General features: G+C 57.9%; 2 protein-coding genes across 5 annotated transcripts in view; one reads left to right on the top strand and one right to left on the bottom strand.

The window, feature by feature from the left end:
- The window catches only part of UBE2L3 (ubiquitin conjugating enzyme E2 L3), a 31,863-nt gene extending 29,830 nt beyond the window's left edge, over window positions 1-2,033 (bottom strand). Inside the window, exon 1 of one of the 4 annotated variants that reach the window (XM_084867852.1) lies at window positions 1,919-2,033. In XM_084867852.1, the coding sequence (XP_084723978.1) occupies window positions 1,919-1,945 (27 nt within the window). In that variant the 5' untranslated portion in view covers window positions 1,946-2,033. Of the gene's footprint in view, window positions 1-1,401; window positions 1,844-1,918 lie in introns of those variants that run through there. The other 3 variants (XM_084867856.1, XM_084867853.1, XM_084867855.1) reach the window with 3 other exon arrangements.
- Window positions 2,034-8,559: 6,526 nt separating this feature from the next.
- On the top strand, window positions 8,560-14,510 carry LOC311613667 (RIMS-binding protein 3A-like). The gene has a single exon (XM_084867820.1). The coding sequence runs from the start codon at window positions 8,766-8,768 to the stop codon at window positions 13,818-13,820; it is 5,055 nt and encodes a 1,684-aa protein (XP_084723946.1). The 5' UTR covers window positions 8,560-8,765; the 3' UTR covers window positions 13,821-14,510.
- Window positions 14,511-19,436: the final 4,926 nt, after the last annotated feature.

Genomic DNA, 19,436 nt, shown 5'->3' on the forward strand with positions numbered 1-19,436 from the left:
TAAATATACTTCATTGATTTTTCACAGAGAAGAAGAAAGAGGGATAGAGAGTCAGAAACATCAATGAGAGAGAATCATCCATCTGCTGCCCCTTGCACACCCCCCACTGGGGATGTTCCCGAAACCAAGGTACATGCCCTTGACCGGCATTGAACGTGGGACCTTTCAGTCCGCAGGACGACACTCTATCCACTGAGCCACACCGGCTTGGGCAGTGAACACATGTTTAAATAAAAACAAACAAATAAATGGTGGCTACTGTGAAGGTCACAGGGTAGTGGGAAGCCAAGGGGTATGGGAAAGGGTGTGTGTGTGAGACAAAACAGGTAACTTTCCGTCAACCTAAGAAGGGCCTTGCATGCCAAGGAAGAAGTTAGGATTGACTGCTGAAGACAGTGAGACCCACAGAGGTTTTCAATAGGAGTGAAAGGATTAAACACTTGCTCTTAGGAAAAGAACTCTGGTGTCCCCGAAGGAGAATCAGGGGAGAGCACTCGGGAAGAGGCACCGGAGAGATAAGGATACCGAATTCAAGCCATTGCATTAAGATTAGGAAGGAAGGCACCCACTCAAATCTTTCTACAGCGTGAAACTCACTAGGCTCACATGGCCGACCCTATGTGGGGCGCTGAGGAGGGAAGTGAGTAACCGCCCCCTCTCTCATCGGGATGACTGGGTGGAGAGGTGGTACCACTGACAGAGAAGAGATGAGCATCTATCCTTATGGGGCCACTTCCAAATCGAGTTTTATCAAGTTAAATATCGTCCTCCAGCCCTTAGGGAACAAAAGAGAGGACATACATGTTCTCAGCGAGGGAGAGGCCCCAGAGGCTGCTGTGCCTCCAAGTTCAATGTCCAGTCCTCCCCAGGCCCTGCTCTGTGCAGGAGGAACCCCAGCTCTGTATATCCCCCCGGAAGCCAGCTTCTGGCATTTTTTTTTTCCTTCCCCGACCCAGTGCAGCTCCACAACAGACCGGCAGGCTGGCCGGCGAGGTCGGCTCCGGAGGACGCCGGCGGCAAACACCCTCGCGAAAAGAATGAAGCCGGTTTCGCATCGGTGTTTCTCACCCAAGAAGCCAAGGAGCAAGAAGACACCAAGTTATTTTTAAAAACTTTGGCTGGTTTGGATTCGAACGACTTGAAGCCAACCCCCAACACCACCACCCCCCTCCTCCCCCCAAAAATGGCACTTGGCTTCACCAGGGAAAAGGAGATGGGGATGATGACTAAGTGGTGGGAAGGAAAGCAGACGGGGAAGGAGACCCGACCGCGCGGCGACAGATCGGCCCGACCCCACACGCCTCCCCGGAGTTGGAACCAACCGCCGCTGTGACTCCGCAGTCCCCGGGCGGCAGTTCGGCGGAACCCGGCGCAGTTTCCAACGCCCCACCAAGAACTGACCTAACTTTCGTCAACCCGGCATCCTCCCTCCTTCCGTGCCCGGCCTAAGCCTCCCGGAGCCTTTCCCGGAGCCGCGGCCCGGAGAAGCGGGGGTCCGAGCCCGGCCCGCTGAGGCCAAGGGCGGGGCGGCTCCGCGGCGCGGGCTCCCGGCCGGGCTCCAGCGCTCCGGCCTTCCCCGCGGGCGCCCGGTTCGGGGGCCTCCCGGCCGAGCCCCCCTCCACATCCACGCCGCTCCCGGAGTGGGAAGCGGGGCACCCGGGTGGGGGTGTGGGCAGAGCGGACACCCCGGGCCCGGGCCGGGCTGAGGGGCCGGCGGCGGCTCGGAGCGCGGCCTGGCGCTCGAGCCCAGGCTGAGGCCTAGGCGGCCCCGTTAGCTCCTCAGCCCGCGCGCGGCCCGGGGGGCGGCGGGGCCACGCAGAGCGGGGGGCCAGGCGGCGGGGCCTCGAGAGCCCACTGCCGGGGCCCCGGGCCCGCGACGCCGCCCCTCGCCCGGCTGGCGCCGGAGAATGGCTTTTACCTTCATCAGCCTCCTGCTGGCCGCCATCTTGGATCTGGTGCTGCTGCCTTCCCAGTGTGCATCGCGGCCGGCCGGGCGGCTGGAGCCCCGGCACTTCCTGGAGCGGGGGAGGGGCGGGCGGGGCGCACGGGGCGGGGCTCCGCGTGTGCAAACCGCCTACTGTGTGCCGCCGGCCTCCGGGAAGCCAGGGGGAGCGGAAGCAGGCAGAGCCCTAGTCTTTATGGGGTGCCCCCGTCCGACGGCCATTACAAACAGGGCCTGGCATATAGTAGGTGCACAGTAAATAGTGGTTGCAAAATATCATTCAATAAGGAGAGTTATTTCAGGCTTTGAAGAAAAGAAAACTGGGCCAAAACCGGTTTGGCTCAGTGGATAGAGCGTGGGGCTTTCTGAAAGGTCCCGGGTTCGATTCCGGTCAAGGGCATGTACCTTGGTTGCCGGCACATCCTCAGTGGAGGATGTGCAGGAGGCAGCTGGTCAATGTTTCTCTCTCATCGATGTTTCTAACTCTCTGTCCCTCTCTCTCTCTGTAAAAAATCAATAAAATGTATCGAAAAAAGAAAAGAAAACTAGGTGATAGGAAAGTGACGATGAGGATCTACTTTTCATTGGGAAGGAAGGAAAACCTCACTGAGGAAATAGTATAAATAGTAATAGTTAACTCTGGCTACCATGAAGAGCCCCATTAGTGGGAAACTGAAGCATGAAGAAGCCCCATGATTTGCCCAAGGTCATGCAGCAGGCTAGAAGCAGAGTCCCGCCCACAGCCAATGGTGGGACCAGAAGGATGGGAAAGAACCCCTGGGAGGTTTGGAGAAAAATGGTCCTTTTTTTTTTTTTTTTTTTTTAATATATTTTATTGATTTTTTACAGAGAGGAAGGGAGAGAGACAGAGAATTAGAAACATCGATGAGAGAGAGTCATCAATCAGCTGCCTCTTGCACACCCCCCACTGGGGATATGCCCGCAACCAAGGTACATGCCCCTGACCGGAATCGAACCCGGGACCCTTCAGTCCCCAAGCCGAAGCTCTATCCATTGAGCCAAACCGGTTTCGGCTGGAGGAAAATGTTTCAAGCAGGAGTAATGGCACTGGCCAGGACCATGAGGCTGGCTGGGTGGTAGTTGGCCAAAATGGAGTAAGAAGGATTAGAGGGTGTGAGGGAGGCAAGTGATAGGCTATGGAGGGCCTTGCAGGAACAGGAGGCATTTGACTTCTCTTCTTGTGCTGTGAGAGCCCCTTGATGGATGTGAGGAGCAACCAAATCGTCAGACGCAGGTGTTTAAGGAGAGTGTTCTGATGGGAGAATGGAAGCAGGTAGGAGGATCAGAAGAGGGTGAGGGGGCCTTTGGAAGCCTGTTGCAGCCATCCAGGCAAAGAGGCCATGGTGGCTTGGATCCAGGTGGCAGTGCAGGCAAAGAGAAGGTTACCGCTTCAGAGCACGTGTAGGCCTTGTGAAGGAGCCCTCTCATCCGTCTCCATTCTAAGAGCAATCAGTTTCCCAGGAAAGGAGAGGAGACCAGGGCACTGGAACTATATACAAAGGCTGGAATAGAACTGGCCTCCTACACGAGGTCCTGGAAGCCCAGCCTTGTGTGGGGTAGATGACAAGCCTCAAGCTTTTATCTTTCCCCCAGAGCCAGCACACAGTGGGTGCTCAATGAATATTTGGCAATTGTATGAGGAGCTCCTTTATCTCCCTTCCTAGAGCCATGGGGAACTTGGAATTCTGGCCTGAGGACTGACTCCATGATCCTATTGTGTGCACTGGACCTGGGGCCTAGTGGGCTCAGATAAAAAAAGAACTGGGGCCAAAACCGGTTTGGCTCAGTGGATAGAGCTTTGGTCTGGGACTGGGTTCGATTCTGGTTAAGGGCATGTACCTTGATTGTGAGCTCTATCCCCAGTAGGGGGCGTGCAGGAGGCAGCTGATTGGTGTTTCTAACTCTACCCCTCTCCATTCCTCTCTGTAAAATCAATAATAATGTATTTAAAAAGAAAAGAAAAAAAGAAAATTGGCAATGGGCACTCACACTCGGTACGTTTGACTGTGTGCCTGCCACTGGGCACAGGACATCTGCACCCACCACTGGGTGCGCTGGTACCACAGAGCAACGCTAAGACATTCTCTTTCCCAGATGGAGAAACGGAGGCCCTGAGAAAGTGGCCTGCCTGGCATCACCCAGCGTGGGAGTGAGGTTCCAGGAGGTAGACCCTACCTGGCCCATGCTGGCAAGGGTCTGTCTGGTCCTCCCCTTCTGGCCTACAGCTCCCTGTCCTGCATCCCTCCCACCAGCCCATGCTCCATCCTCACCATGCCCCTGCCTCTGAGCATGCTGCTCCCTCGCCTGTGATGCCTTTGTCATTCCCTCCCCCTAACACCCCACTGCCCATCTGTCAAGTGCTAGTCATTCTTTTTCTTTAAATATATATATATATATATATATATATATATATATATATATATATATATATAAATATATATTTAAATATATTTAAATATATATTTAAATATTTAATATATATATTTATATATATATCCAAAAAATCAATAAAATATATATATATATATATATATATATTATTGATTTTTTTACAGAGAGGAAGAGAGAAGGATAGAGAGCTAGAAACATTGATGAGAGAGAAACATCGACCAGCTGCCTCCTGCACTACTGGGGATGTGCCCGCAACCAAGGTACATGCCCTTGACCAGAATTGAACCTGGGACCTTTCAATCCGCAGGTCGACGCTCTATCCACTGAGCCAAACCGGTTTCGGCAAGTGCTAGTCATTCCTAAGGACTCTCCTTACCACGCTCGCTGGGGGAACTTAACAGCTTGCTGTGTGCTGGGCTGAGTTCAAACACACAAGCATCAACTACCCTGACCGCCCTCTGAATTCAGAATGCCATCGGTCCCGTTTACAGAGGAAGAAACTGAGGCTCAAGGGACCAGTCAACTTTTCCTCAGTCACCCAGCTGGCCAGACACTGCAGCCCAAGTCTGCAGTTGGCCTGGGGGTGGTAAACCAAGATCTGGGAGACTCAGCTGACCTAAGGGCTCCCTCCTTCCCTCCTACTCTCCCCTCTCCTTCCCTCCTTCCCTCTCTCCCTCTCTCCCTCCCATTCTCCCTCCTTCTGATCTATCTTCCTTGATCCCTCATTCCTTCCTTCCTTCAGCAAACCGCATTGAAGAAATTAACTCCATGCCTGGCCCCACCCCACCCGGGCCAGGTTGGGCACTCAACAAACAGTTGCTAAAAGACTGTCCCCCTGACCCATAGCAGCAGCTAAATGACGGGACAGTCTGGCCGGTGTGGCTCAGTGGTGACCTAGGAACCAGGATGTCACGGTTTGATTCCCAGGATCAATAATTCTCATCATTGATGCTTCTCTCTCTCTCCCCTTCTCCCTTCTTCTCTGAAATCAATAAAAAATATTTTTAAAAATAATGGAGTAGCCGAAACCAGTTTGGCTCAGTGGATAAAGCATCAGCCTACGGACTGAAAGGTCCCAGGTAGGTTCGATTCCAGTCAAGGGCATGTGCCTTGGTTGTGGGCACATCCCCAGTAGGGGGTGTGCAAAAGGCAGCTGATCGATGATTCTCTCTCATCGATGTTTCTAACTCTTTATCCCTCTCTCTTCCTCTCTGTAAAAAAAAAATCAATAAAATATTTTTTAAAAAATAATGGAGTAAATGAGTGGACAAGCAATAGATATTGCCACTGATGTTAGTGGGAGGTAGGCAAGGCCTCATGCTTCAGGCGGCAGAGAAAGGTGGGTGTTTGGAATAGGCCCGGGGGGAGAGAAAGGTGGGTGTTTGGAATAGGCCCAGAGACGGAAGCTAGGTCTGTCCTGGCAGCCCTGGGTCGCTGGAAAACTGTGATGCTCCCAACAGCATCCGGGTCCTCAGGAAATGGCAGCCATTTGTCTGAGGGCTTGGGGCTTACCATTACCCTCCAGCTGCCAGAGCCAGTGGGCCAGGCTCAGCACAGACCCCAGACTTAGGTCACACGGGCCTGGGCAGAGTCCTTGTGTGACCCTGGGCAGTTTCTTTGTCTGCAGAGGACAGTGCCAGCCTCCCTGGCTGTAGTGAGGACACAGGGACAAGGCACAGAAAGTACAGGAGGGGGCAGGCTGGCCACCCACAGAGGCACATGCCTGAGGAGCTAGGCCAGGCATGCCAGGGCCAGAGGCCAGCCCAGCAGGCCAGAGGCCCCAGCCAGAGAACTGACAGCTGGAACACAGTGCCATCCCCGGCCCCAGAGGACATGGATGGTCTAGAGCAGGCTGCAGGGCCCACAAAGTGGAGGCAAAGAGCAGCAAGGTCCTTCTCCACATCCAGCCCGATCCAGGAAGGGGCATGCTGGGAGTGCCAGTCCTCCCCATGACCTCGGGTGTTAAGGCCTGATTGGGATCCTGCTAAGGGACCCTTCCTCTTCAAGCTCCAGTTTCTCCATAGGCAAAGGAGAACGTGGCAGAACTGTGAAGAGTCAAGGCCAGAGGAGGGCGGGCCTGCCCTGGGCGGGGTGGGCAGGGGAGAGGGCCAGTGCTGGCAGCCAGAGGGTCCCTCTGCCTGAAATCTCAGCTCTGGCAGACCTCACACACTCTCCTACCTCAGTTCTCAGGAGCCTGCTCTGATGGGCTTCTTCTCTCCATTAGAAGAAGAAATATATATTTTATCTATTTTTTACAGAGAGGAAGGGAGAGGGACAGAGAGTTAGAAACATCCATGAGAGAGCCAAAACCGGTTTGGCTCAGTGGTAGAGCATCGGTCTGCGGACTGAAAGGTCCCAGGTTCGATTCCGGTCAAGGGCATGTATCTGGGTTGCGGGCACATCCCCAGTAGGGGGTGTGCAAGAGGCAGCTGGTCGATGTTTCTCTCTCATCAACGTTTCTATCTCTCTATATCTCTCCCTTCCTCTCTGTGAAAAATCAATAAAATATATTTAAAAAAAAAAGAAAAGAAAAAAAAAAAGAAAGAAACATCCATGAGAGAGAAACATTGATCAGCTGCCTCCTGCAAACTCCCTACTGGGGATGTGCCCGCAACCAAGGTACATGCCCTTGACCGAAATCGAATACCCCTCACCCACAGCACTTGCCCAAGCTCCAACTGCACCACGTCCCTTTGCCATATTTGTCTTTAACCTCTGTGTCCTCCCTTAGACTGTAAACCCCATGAGGACAGAGGTCACATTTACCCTGTTCACCTCTGTCTTGTTTTGGTCATGTATTTATTTATTTAAAATACGTTTATATTGATTTCACAGAGGAAGGAAGAGGGAGAAAGAGTAGAACATCAATGATGAGAGAATTATTGTTTGGCTGCCTCCTGCATGCACCGTACTGAGGATAAATGCCACAACCTGGGTATGTGTCCTTGACGCTCTAGCCACTGAACCAAACCAGCTAGAACTGGTCATGTATTTATAAACCAGCTAGGGCTGGTCATGTATTTAAAAAAAAATACATTTTATTGATTATTATACAGAGAGTAAGGGAGAGGGATAGAGAATTAGAAACATCGATGAGAGAGAAACATCCATCAGCTGCCTCCTGCACACCCCACATTGGGGATGTGCCTGCAACCAAGGTACATGCCCTTGACCAGAATCCAACCTGGGACCTTTCAGTCTGCAGGCTGATGCTCTATCCACTGAGCCAAACCGGTTTTGGCTTGTCATATATTTATTGAGCATTACCATGTGCTAGGCACTGTTCCAGATGCTGAGGCCACCTCAGAGAACAGACAAAAAAAAAAAAAAAAAAAAAAAAAAAGAAAAAAAACATTAACCCAAAAATAAGGAAAGTGGAGTAGAACGCTGGGGCTACTGTAGCTGGAGAGGTTAGGAAACTTAAAACCTTTTTCTGTGCCCATGGCTCAGTGGTTGAGTGTTGACCTATGAACCAAGAGCTCAATCCCTAATAGGGGGCATGCAGGAGGAAGCCATTTGATGTTTCTCTCTCATCACTGATGTTTCTATCTCTCTCTCCCCGACTCCCTTCTCTCTGAAATCAATAAAAAAATATATATATTTAAAAAAACAAAAACTGCCCAAACCGGTTTGGCTCAGTTGCAGGGGTCTTCAAACAACGGCCCGCGGGCCACATGCGGCCCGCAGAGGAGTCTGATCCAGCCCGCCAGGTTTTTTGGGCAGTGAGCGCAGCCGAGGTGTTACAGTAGGAATTAATAGTTCATATAGTTCGGCCCTCCAGCTCTCTGAGGGACCGTGATCTGGCCCCCACTTTAAAAAGTTTGAGGACCCCTGGGCTAGAGCATCAGCCCACGGACTGAAAGGTCCCAGATTTGATTCCGGTCAAGGGCATGTACATTGGTTGCGGGCACATCCCCGGTGGTGGGTGTGCAGGAGGCAGCTGGTCGATGTTTCTCTCTCATTGATGTTTCTAGCTCTCTGTCCCTCTCCCTTCCTCTCTGTAAAAAAATCAATAAAATAGATTAAAAACCAAAACCAAAACAAAACCAAAAACAGCCCTAACCTGCGTTGGCCGCTTGCTCCATGGTCAGAACATCAGCCTTTGGACCGAAGGGTTGCATGTTTGATTCTGGTCAAAGGCATGTACCTTGGCTGCAGGCTCCCCAGCCCTGGTAGGGATTGCCTGCAGGAGGCAACCAATCCCCGGCCTAGGCAGCTGGGAGAGGAGCGAGGGCTTGTGCACGCATGGCAGGGGCTCAGAGAACTCGCCCAGAGGCGGAAGGGGCGCGCGGAGACCCCCGGGAGACGCCGGAAGGGGCGCGCGGGGCGGTTGGCCGGCTGGGACGGCAGCCGTTGGCCACCGGAGGCCTGGGCCAGGGGACGCCAAGCACCTGGCCGGACAGCAGCCACCATGACCAAGGACTCGCCCAACCCTTCCGGTGGCAGCCGCGCGACACCCAAGAAGCTGGCCAGTCCGGGCCCGACGGCATCGGCATCAGCATCAGTGCTGGAGGAGCAGAAGCGGGAGCTGGAGAAGCTACGGGCGGAGCTGGAGGAGGAGCGGGCGCGCGGGAGGGCGGAGCGGCGGCGCTGGGCGGCCGAGGCGCGCCAGCTGCGGGAGGCGGAGGAGCAGGGGCGGCGGCAGCTGGTGGACCATCTGCGCTCCCAGTGGGAGGCCCAGCGCTGCCGGGAGCTGCGGCAGCTGCAGGAGAAGGTGCTGCGGGAGCGCGAGGCCGAGATCCGGCAGCTGCTGCGCTGGAAGGAGGCCGAGATGCGGCAGTTGCAGCAGCTGCTGCACCGCGAGCGCGACGGCGTCGTCCGCCAGGCGCGGGAGCTGCAGCGCCAGCTGGCCGCCGAGCTGGTGAACCGCGGCTACGGCGGCCGCACGGGGGCGCCCAAGGCCGCCGCCACCGCCGCCGCCGCCGCGCAGTGCCGCTGCCGCCTGCAGGACGTCCTGGCGCAGCTCCGCTGGGAGACCGACGGCGAGCAGGCAGCGCGCATCCGCCACCTGCAGGCGGCGCTCGACCTGGAGCGGCAGCTCTTTCTCAAGTACGCCCTGGAGCACTCCCGCTGGCTCCCGGTTTTGCCCGGCGCCCCAGATCCCCAGGCGGCTGTGCATTCTTCGGAAGACCCGCACCCCGAGGCCGCCAGCGACTCTCACCGCCCTCCAAAGTCCCCCCAAGTTCGACTCGAATCCCTTGATGGCCTGAGCTCCCGCTCCCTCCAAGGGGTGCCCGCAGCGGGCTCCAGCTCCCTCGACAGCCTGCTCCCCACGCGCTCCGGCTCCCTCGCTTCCCTGGCACCAGCGCGCTCCCACTCGCTCGACAGCATTCTGAGTCGTCGTCCCCTCAGGGCCCCCGAGTCCGAGGAGCGGGCTTCCTCGGCGGACACGTTCATCCTGGGCTTCCTGAGTCCCCCGCCGCCATCGCTGTCGCCGCCGTCCCCGCAGCCGCTGCCACCACCATCGCAGCCCAGGGGTCCCGGCGAGCAGACAGGATTAGACTCCGGGAGCCAGCCCTGCGATGCCCTGGCCCTCTTGCCGCCCCTGAGCCTGGAGGATCAAGAGCTTGGGAAGCAGAACTCGGAGCTGTCGGAGGCGCTGCAGAGGCTGGCGCGCCGCTGCTCGGACCTGCTGCAAGAGAACCTGCAGCTGCGGCGGCGCGCGCGCTTCCCGGACCAGGAGGCGGACCAGGCGAAGCGGCTCAAGGTGAAGCACGCGGAGCTCACAGGCCTGGCCCGCCGCCTGGAGGACCGGGCCCGCAAGCTGCAGGAGACCAACCTGCGGGCCCTGAGCGCGCCGGTGCCCGGGGAGAGCCGCGCCGCCGCCGCCGCCGGCCTGGAGCTGTGCCAGGCCTTCGCCCGCCAGCGCGCCCGGGACCTGTCGGAGCAGGCGAGCGCGCTGCTGGCCAAGGACAAGCAGATCGAAGAGCTGCAGCACGAGTGCCACTTGCTGCAGACGCACGTCGCCTCGGGCCTCGGCAGCGCCCCGCACCCTCATGGGGGCGCGGCCAGCGCGCAGTGGCTCAAAGTCAGCGACCTGGACCGGCTGCAGCGGGAGTCCCAGCGCGAGGTGCTGCGCCTGCAGAGGCAGCTGACGCTGCAGAAGGCGGCCACCCGCGGCGCCCGGGCGGAGCCGAGCCGCAATAGAAGTCCAATGCGCTATCCATTGCGCCACGGAGCCCCGAGCCGCAATAGAGATCTCAGATGCGAGGAGGCGCGGTGCCAGGTGCAGGCGCTGGAGCGCGAGGTGTCCCCGCGGAGGCGGGAGTGCCAGGAGCCGGGGGCCCCGGCGGCGGCGCGGCGGCGGCGCGGCTCGGAGGCGGAGGCACAGCTGCAGACCGCGCTTGGCGAGGGCGCCTGGCTGGCCGAGGAGAAGGCGCGGCTGCTGCCGGCACAAGCCGCCGGCTGGACGCGGAAGCTGGCGACCGAGAAGGACGATGTGCGCGAGCAGCTGGGCCGCGCGTGCCGGGAGCGCGACGCCACGGACTTGCTGGTGGAGCAGCTGCTGCAGCAGGCGGCGCGCGAGCGGGACGAGCAGCAGCAGCTGCAGCGTGACCTGCAGAAGGCACTGCGCGATCTCGAGGCTGCCCGGGAGGAAGTGCGGGTGCTGCAGAGCCAGCCTGGTCCCCATCCCCAGGAGCCCCCGGAGACCTCCCAAGCCCCGGATTTCCAAGGCAGGAAGAGCAGAAGGGCCAGGTTCCAGCCAGGGCCCGAAGACCGGGCATCTCCACGGCCGAGCGGAGACAAACAGGAGGGGGACGCCTCTCTGCCGGAGAGCCCAGTTGCCCTCCGGGAGCCAGCCCGTGCCCCCCCTCGAGCACCAGGCAGAGTCCCAGCCAGCCAGCCTCTGGACAGCAGACCCCAGGCCAAGAAAACCAGCTCCCAGTCCAACTCCTCCTCCGAGGTGGAATCCCCGTGGGCCACCGTGCCGTCTTGCCTCACTCTGGACATGGACACAGCCAGTGAGGTGGAGGACCTGGATCCCGACAGCGCGTCCTTGACCCTGGAAGCGGGGGACTCGGAGGCCCCCGCCGCCGCCGCCGCCGCCGCCGCCGCCGCCGCCGCCCCCAAGCTCAAGATCTTCCTGGTTCGATACAGCTACAACCCGTTTGAGGGGCCCAACGAGCACCCGGAGAGCGAGCTGCCCCTCACGGCGGGCGACTACGTGTACATCTTTGGCGAGATGGACGAGGACGGCTTCTACGAAGGGGAGCTGGAGGACGGCCGGCGGGGCCTGGTGCCCTCCAACCTGGTGGTGCAGATTCCGGACAACGACGTCCTTGGCTGCCTGCCCCCCGAGACCTCTGACCCTGGCCCCGCTCAGCTCCCAGCTGGACAGGGCAGAGCTTCAAAGGAAGACATTAGTCACAGCGTATTGCCCGGGGAAACTCAGGGAGCTGCGGATGGGGAGACGTGCCAGATGGTGAGGGTGGCCTCCAAGACGGAAGTGGCAATAGAGATCTCCGATGGCAAGACAGAAGATGGCTGGCTGGGCCCACCGCCGAGTGCGGAGGAGCAGGGGTTCTCCAGATCCCTCTTAGGGCCCGACAGGGTCCCCTGCGTAGCCCCCAAACAGCTACGCCTGCAGAATGTGGCTGCCACGTCAGCCAGGATCCTCTGGGTCTCCAGCAGCCCCCGCCGGCCGCACGTGGTGTACCTGGATGACCAGAAGCACGCCCTGACCCCAGCCGGCGTGAGCAGCTACGCCTTCCGCAGCCTGCGGCCCAGCACGCGGTACCGGGTGCAGGTGGAGGTGCAGCTGCCGTGGGACTCCATGCAGGGGCGCTGGGAAACCCTGTCCTCCGCACTCACCTTCGACACGCCCTTGGCGGGGCCCCCGGACCCTCCGCTGGACGTGCTGGTGGAGCGCCACGCAGTGCCGGGCCTCCTGGTGGTCAGCTGGCTCCCAGTGACCATCGACCTGGCCGGCTTCTCCAACGGGGTCCGGGTCACCGGCTACGCCGTGTATGCCGATGGGCTCAAGGTGGCAGAGGTCACCAACGCCACGGCTGGCAGCACCCTGTTGGAGCTGTCCCAGCTCCAGCTGCCCTGGATGTGCCAGAAGGTCTCGGTGAGAACCGTCTCGCTCTGTGGCGAGTCGCCGGATTCGGTGCCGGCTCAGATCCCTCAGGACGGTTGGAGCGGGAACAGACTGCCAGAGACCTCTCCCTTTATTTGCCCCCGTGGCGACCGGTCCCCGTGCACCACCACCTTCCCCGTCTGCCCGCAGAGGTTGGTGCCGGCTCCACTGGGTGCCAGGGCTGGTTCTCACACCCCCAGAAGCTGTGGGGAGTCCCTGGAAGCATTCCCTGAAGAACCCCCGATGCCCGGCCTGAGCTCAGAAGGAGAATGTCCAAGGGCAGGGGCAGGCGGCCACACCCCGGGGCCTGCAGAGGCCTGGGGGGTCTGCAGAGAAGACCTCCTCTCTCGGGAGAGCCCTCAGAACCACAGGCCACCCCTGCACAGTGGCCAGTCTCAGGGGGGAGAGGACCGTGACTGGCACCTGGGCACCAGCCGAAGCCCTGCTCTGGGAGTCCCCCATCTGTCTCCCGAGCGTGCGCCCGGGAGAGAAGCCTGTCAGGGAAAGGCTGCCCTCGACAAGGTCCTGAGGCAGATGCGAGACGCCCAGGTGTTCACGCCCCCCCAGAGAGGCACCCGCCAACGACACGCGTCTGCCTTCCATGACGTTTTGCAGCAGCAGCAGGAGGAGGAGGAGGAGGAGGCGGCCCTGTGCTTCGGCCCATGGGCCACCGAGAGGCAGGAGCAGAGGAGGGAGCTGAGGACGCAGAGCAGGCGAGGGCAGGCTCTGTGGGGCGAGAGAGAGAGCCAGCTCCACGAGCCCAGCTCCACGCTCTGTCCGGCTTCGTCCAGCAAAGCCGTTCCGGGGCCCCGGGGAGACCCCCGGCTGCGGGAGGCGGGCCCGGACGCCTCGGCCAGGGTCTTTGTGGCCCTCTTTGACTACGAGCCCCTGGTGATGTCCGCCAGCCCCGAGGCTGCAGAGGAGGAGCTGGCCTTCCAGAAAGGGCAGCTGCTGCGAGTGTGGGGCCCCCAGGACTCCCAGGGCTTCTACCGTGGGGAATGCCACGGCCGAGTGGGCAACATCCCCGGGCATCTGGTGGCTGAGGTGGAGGAAGGGATGGAGAGGACTGACAGGAGGTGGCATTTACCAGCGCAAGATGAAATCGGAGGGCTCCCCATGCCCCAGGACTCCTTTACCCCGCCCCAAGGGGACCCCAGGAAGCCTCCACTGTGCACTCGAATGACCATGATGGCAGCTCTGGACTATGACCCCAAGGACGGGTGGGCGGGGGGCCAAGTGAAGGGCAAGCTGTTGCTGAAGGCTGGGGACCTGGTCACGGTGTACGGGCCCGTGGACGACAGGGGGTTCTACTACGGGGAGTCCGGCGGCCGCAGAGGACTCGTCCCAGCCCACCTGCTGGATTACATGTCCCTCCATGATGAGTGAGCAAGGCTGTCCGGGGGGGAGGAGGGGGGTGGCCTCTGGCCGCCCAGGCCCTGCCAGAGGAGAAGCCAGCACCCGGGCCCTCTCACCAGCACCCCTCCTCGCCTCCAAGAGCACCACGTGTGAAACCGATGGCAGCCTCCCGCACCCCCTCGCCTCTCAGAGCCGCAGGGCTTCCGTCTGAGCTCAGAGGTTCCCGAAAGGAAACAGGACGAGCAGCCCCTGGAGGGTGACAGGCTGGTCTGGCGATGTCAGTAACCGCGACAACAGGTGTTTGGAGAAGTGCCGCTCTGTGTGGATTCAGCAATGTAAGAGGCGAACATGCCCCATCCATGGCTGTGTATGACCGTCTCAAGGAAAGCTTTGCCTCTTAAAAAAAAAAAAAAAAAAAAGGTGACCAGGATGTTATTTTTCTGTCTTATGTTCAGCCCCGCATTAAAATAGAAAAAAAATTAAAGAATATTTTACTTTATTCTTATTTATTGATTTCAAAGAGAGAGGAAGGGGGAGAGAGAAACACCCATTTGTTGCTCCACTTATTCATGCATTCATTGGTCGATTGAACCCTCACTCTTGGCATATCAGGACGACACTCTAACCAGCTGAGCTATCGGGCCAGGGCCTCAAAAGAATAACTTAGAAGTGAAAGGAAGCCCGGCTGGTGTGGCTCAGTGGTTGAGCGTCGACCTATGAACCAGGAGGTCACGGTTCGATTCCCGGTCCGGGGCACATGCCTGGGTTTCGGGCTTGATCCCCAGTGGGGGGCGTGCAGGAGGCAGCCGATCAATGAATGATGCTCTCTCATCATTGATGTTTCTCTCTCTCTCCCTCTCTCTTCCTCTCTGAAATCAATAAAAAATATATTTAAAAAAAAATAGAAGTGAAAGCACCACCAAGGGAAGACAAACTGCTTCTTCTCCCTCTGTTTTGTCCAGGGACCCCGGAAGGGCTGCACACATGGTTTCCCAGCTGGGGGGAAGGGAGGACACTCCGTTGACATGTGCGAATGAGTGATTCCACATTTGGAAAAGCTCAGGGAGCAGAGGCACAGGAAGAGAGAAATGGATTGAGGACAGGTGTCCCCCCCAGCCAAGGATTTCAAAGTCCTCGGGAGCTTCCGCATGCTGCCACTAGGGGGCAGCCTAGGCACACCTAGGGTTGCTCTCTAGGGACTGCACCTGGGCCCATACCTGCCTGCTGTGGCCTTGAGCACAGGGTCCAGGTGAGCTGGAAATGTCTCTGACCCTGCAAGCCTAGGATTCAGGCCCCGCCCAGCCCTGTCCTCTCCCCAGAGCACCTGGAACCTCACCCCCCACGGACCCATAAGGGACATTATTCCAGAGGATCCAGGCCTGGCAAATCCACAGGGGTCCTCCCTTTTCATTTTTCTTGCAGCCCCACTCCTGCAAACCCAAGTTTCCCTGTGGCCATGGAAAGTTTTAGTAAGTGAATTAAGCACAAGGCTGCCGAAACCAGTTTGGCTCAGTGCATAGAGCGTCGGCCTGCGGACTGAAGGGTCCCAGGTTCGATTCCGGTCAAGGGCATGTACCTTGGTTGCGGGCACATCCCCAGTTGGGGGTGTGCAGGAGGCAGCTGATCGATGTTTCTAACTCTCTATCCCTCTCCCTCCCTGTAAAAAATAAATTTTATATATATATATATATATATATATATATATATATATAAGCACAAGGCCAGGCCAGGTGGGCTAAGGAAGGCAGGACCACTGAGTGGTAGAGCAACTGGGCTCTGGGACCCAGCCTGCCAGTAGACAGGAGGCCTCCATGAGCCTCAGTTTCCTCATCTGCGGTGGGGAGGGGGTGTATTTTGAGCAGATTCTGTGTGCAGAGCCCTCGGCCCAGGGTCAGGACCCAAAGAAAGACCAAGGAAGCTGGTGAGGGCCAGATGGCGGGAGTCTGGGGCAGGAGCAGATGGTTCTGGGTCCAGTCGGCCTCCCCCAAGGGCCTCGAGGGCCTGAAGGCTTTGATCAGGGCCAAGGGGAGGCCAGGCAGGTCTAGTGAGGCGGGCGGGCTGGGAAGGAGTGAATGCCTCGTCATGGCCTACCCTGGGCCCCTTCCCGGCGGCCCAGATGACCCGGAGGCCCCGAGCCTGCCCAGGCCTGCCCAGGAGGGGAAGTGCGGATGGAAAGCCCAGCTGGCCAGAGGGCAGAGGAGCCTACGGAGTGGTGGGAAAGGCAGTGTCTGAGGAGTCTGGAGAGTTCTGGAGGGAGGGTCGCTGAGCCCCGCCTGGCACTGTCCACCGCTGCCCAGGCGCCTCCGGTCAGGGCAGGTCTCAGGACCTCGCCAGCCCTCCCCCGACAGGGGCGAGGCTTTCAAGCTTTCCTCGTAGTTTTCTCTCCCCGCTCCCCACACGCTGGACGCGTGATCAGGTTTCACAAACCAGGACCCTGAGGGGCTGCCACAGCAGCGGCTCCCTTTTGCCTTTCCTGTGGCCCACGGGCTGTGGGAGCCCCATCTCGAACCCCCTGCCCCCCTCCCCCACCAGCCCATCCAGCCCCCTCTACCCCTGCCAACGTGCATGTTTCAAAATGTAAGGCTGGCTGATCAGTATCAGTCACCACATGACATGTGTGCACAAGAACACGACGTGAGAGACCACGAAGGAGAAGCTCAGGCCCAGGCGGAGTGGCTCAGGGGGTGAGCGTGGACCTGTGAACCAGGAGGTCACGGTTTGGTTCCGGGTTGGGGCACGTGCCCTGGTTGTGGGCTGGATCCCCAGGGTGGGGTAAGCCGGAAGCATCCGATCAAGGGCTCTCTCTCGTCATTGATGTTTCTATTTCACCCTCTCCCTTCCTCTCCGAAATCAAGAAAAAAAAATGTATTTTTAAAAATAATAAATAAGCCGAAACCGGTTTGGCTCAATGGATAGAGCGTCAGCTTGGGGACTGAAAGGTCCCAGGTTCGATTCCGGTCAAGGGCATGTACCTTGGTTGCGGGCATATCCCCAGTAGGGGGTGTGCAAGAGGCAGCTGATCGATGACTCTCTCTCATCGATGTTTCTAACTTTCTATCTCTCTCCCTTCCTCTCTGTACAAAATCAATAAAATATATATTTAAAAAAAAAATAAAAAAAAAAATAATAATAAATAATAAATAAAAAGCGCAGATTCCACCACCTTTTTAAAAAATATATATATATATTTTTATTGGTTTCAGAGAGGAAGGGAGAAAGTGAGAGGGAGAGATAGAAACATCAATGATGAGAGAGAATCATGGATCGGCTGCCTCCTGCACGCCCCCAACTGGGGATCGAGCCGGCAACAGGGCATGTGCCCCTGACCAGAATCGAACGCGGGACCCTTCAGTCCCCAGTCCGATGTTCTATCCACTGAGCCAAAATGGCTAGGGCAGATTCCACCTTTGGATCACACTTTTTCTCCCTGTCTCAGCCCCAGGGAGGTCGGATTTGCAGGCCGGGTAGAAGTGTGTGGGAAGTCAGGGGTTCCATCCAAGGTAGAACACGGGGGGCCAGCCCTGGGCTGATAAAAACCAATGTAATCCCAGGGGCAGCCGACTCTAGGAACCTGGGCACCGAGGGTGCCTGGGGCCTTGGTGGCATCACTCACACCCCAGGACATCGACGTTAGCTTGGGGGACCCCATTGGCCAAAGCCCCTTGGTTCGGGTCTTTGGCTAGAGATTGGCCTTCTGGGGGCTTGGCCCCTCCGGCTCAGCCTACGTGGGGTGGGGCTGGATCTAAATCCTGGATCACCCACTTCCTGGTTGGGCAATCTCAGGCAGGCAGTTCCCAGACTCTCAATTTCTTTTTTCCCCCAAAAATTTGCCTTCTGGCTGCCCGGCCCCTCCAGCCAGTTCACGCCAAGGTGTCCTTCAAAAAGTGCTCTCCTTCTATCTTGGCAGCCTTCCCCAATCCCGTCACCCTTCCGGGATTTAGCTGCCCCTCCCGAGTGCACAGACAGCCCCCAGGCGTCATCCCAGGGCCTCTGAGTTACTCATCCATTCTCCTGCCCCCTCCAACCGACTGGTTCTCACTCCACGTGGCTCCCTCAGGGCGGGCCTCCGGAGCTGGTGTGGACCCTGTGTGAGCAGGCCTTGGGGTTTGTTCCCCAGCATATTTTAAAAATATATATATATACATTTTATTGATGTCTTACAGAGAGGAAGAGGTAGAAACGTCCATGAGAGAGAGTCATCGACCAACTGCCTCCTGCACACACACACACACACACACACACACACACACACACACCCCACTGGGGATGTGCCTGCAACCAAAGTACATGCCCTTGACAGGAATCGAACCTGGGACCCTTCAGTCCACAGGCCCACGCTCTATCCACTGAGCCAGACCAGCCAGGGCTGTACCCCAGCACGTTTGTTCCTAATTTAGGAAAAGGCACCAACTGGCCTGTGACCCAGATGCCCAAGTAAGGGTTGGCCTGGGGCTCTCAGGTGGCTGCATTTCACCCAGAGAACCGGCCTTTGCAAGCCCTCGGCACGTGCCTGAGCTCACGTACTGCCCACGGCAACCCGACCCAGATGGTGTAATTGTTTCCCCCTCGTGCGGAGGGAGAGACTCCGGCTCAGAGGGGGGGTTATCCAAAGCCGTTCAGCCCGGTTGGTGGCAGAGGAGTAGGGTTGGAACCCAGGTGTGTCCCTTTGCCCCTAGACCTTATCAGAAGGATTCCTGCCCCAGCCTGCGGGCAGGGCCTGGGTCTAGGGAGGGAGAGTCAGGAATTTGAATTGGGAGAGCTGGGAGGGGGAGGGTGGGGAGCTTGGGAGTGGCCAGTAGTTAGGACTTGGGCAACAGGGTGCTCTGAGAAGCTTCACTGGGTGGAGGGGGGGCGCCTGCCAGGCAGGCAGAGATCTGCTGAGTCAGAGATGCCGCGGGGTCTCCAGGGGAGGCATCTGAAAGTCAGGTGGCCCTGGGCTGGGGCCAGGGAAAACACCCCAGGGTGATACACCCAGGGGTTGCATTAGGTACTGAGGCCCCACCCAGGACCCTGGGGATTTAAGGAGAAAGAGGCCTCAGAAAGGACAGGGGGTCACATTTTCCAGAAGGAGGGAGTGGTCAGCCTCCACAAGGTCAGGCAAGATAAGGGCGCTGGGCTCGGCCTTCCTCGTGACTGTGGCCGGAGGCTTCGGGCCCAGCCCGGGGGCTTCCTGGTGTGCTGGCTGTGAGGTGAGAGAGCCAGCCTCCTCCCCCATCGCCAGAGGAAGAGAACTAACTGGAAAGCTGGAATCTGGGAAATAGGAGGCTGCACAGGGTCCACTCTCACCCTCTCGCTAGAGAAGCGGAGCCACCAAGAGGTTCTCCAGGCCCCACGATCCTGTCCCCCAATCAGAAATGAGGAGGGGTCTGCAGACAGGGCTGTCAGCTTCATTTTTTGGGTGGGGAAACTAAGGCTGAGAGAGGTCAGTTCTGGGTCAGCTGACTGGTCAGTGGCATAGCCAAGAGCTGTCTATTATATATCATCTATCTATCTATCTATCTATCTATCTATCTATCTATTTTAATCCTCACCAGAGAATAATCTTTTAAAAAATATATATTTTATTGATTTTTTTTACAGAGAGGAAGGGAGAGTGATAGAGAGTTAGAAACATCCATGAGAGAGAATCACCGATCAGCTGCCTCT

This window comes from Pipistrellus hanaki (genome assembly GCF_964339955.1).
Source record: "Pipistrellus hanaki genome assembly, chromosome: 19".
NCBI lineage: Eukaryota > Metazoa > Chordata > Mammalia > Chiroptera > Vespertilionidae > Pipistrellus > Pipistrellus hanaki.

Coding starts and splice junctions, on each gene's coding strand:
- LOC311613667 (XM_084867820.1), top strand. CDS start 8,766: ATGACCAAGGACTCGCCCAACCCTTCCGGTGGCAGCCGCGCGACACCC.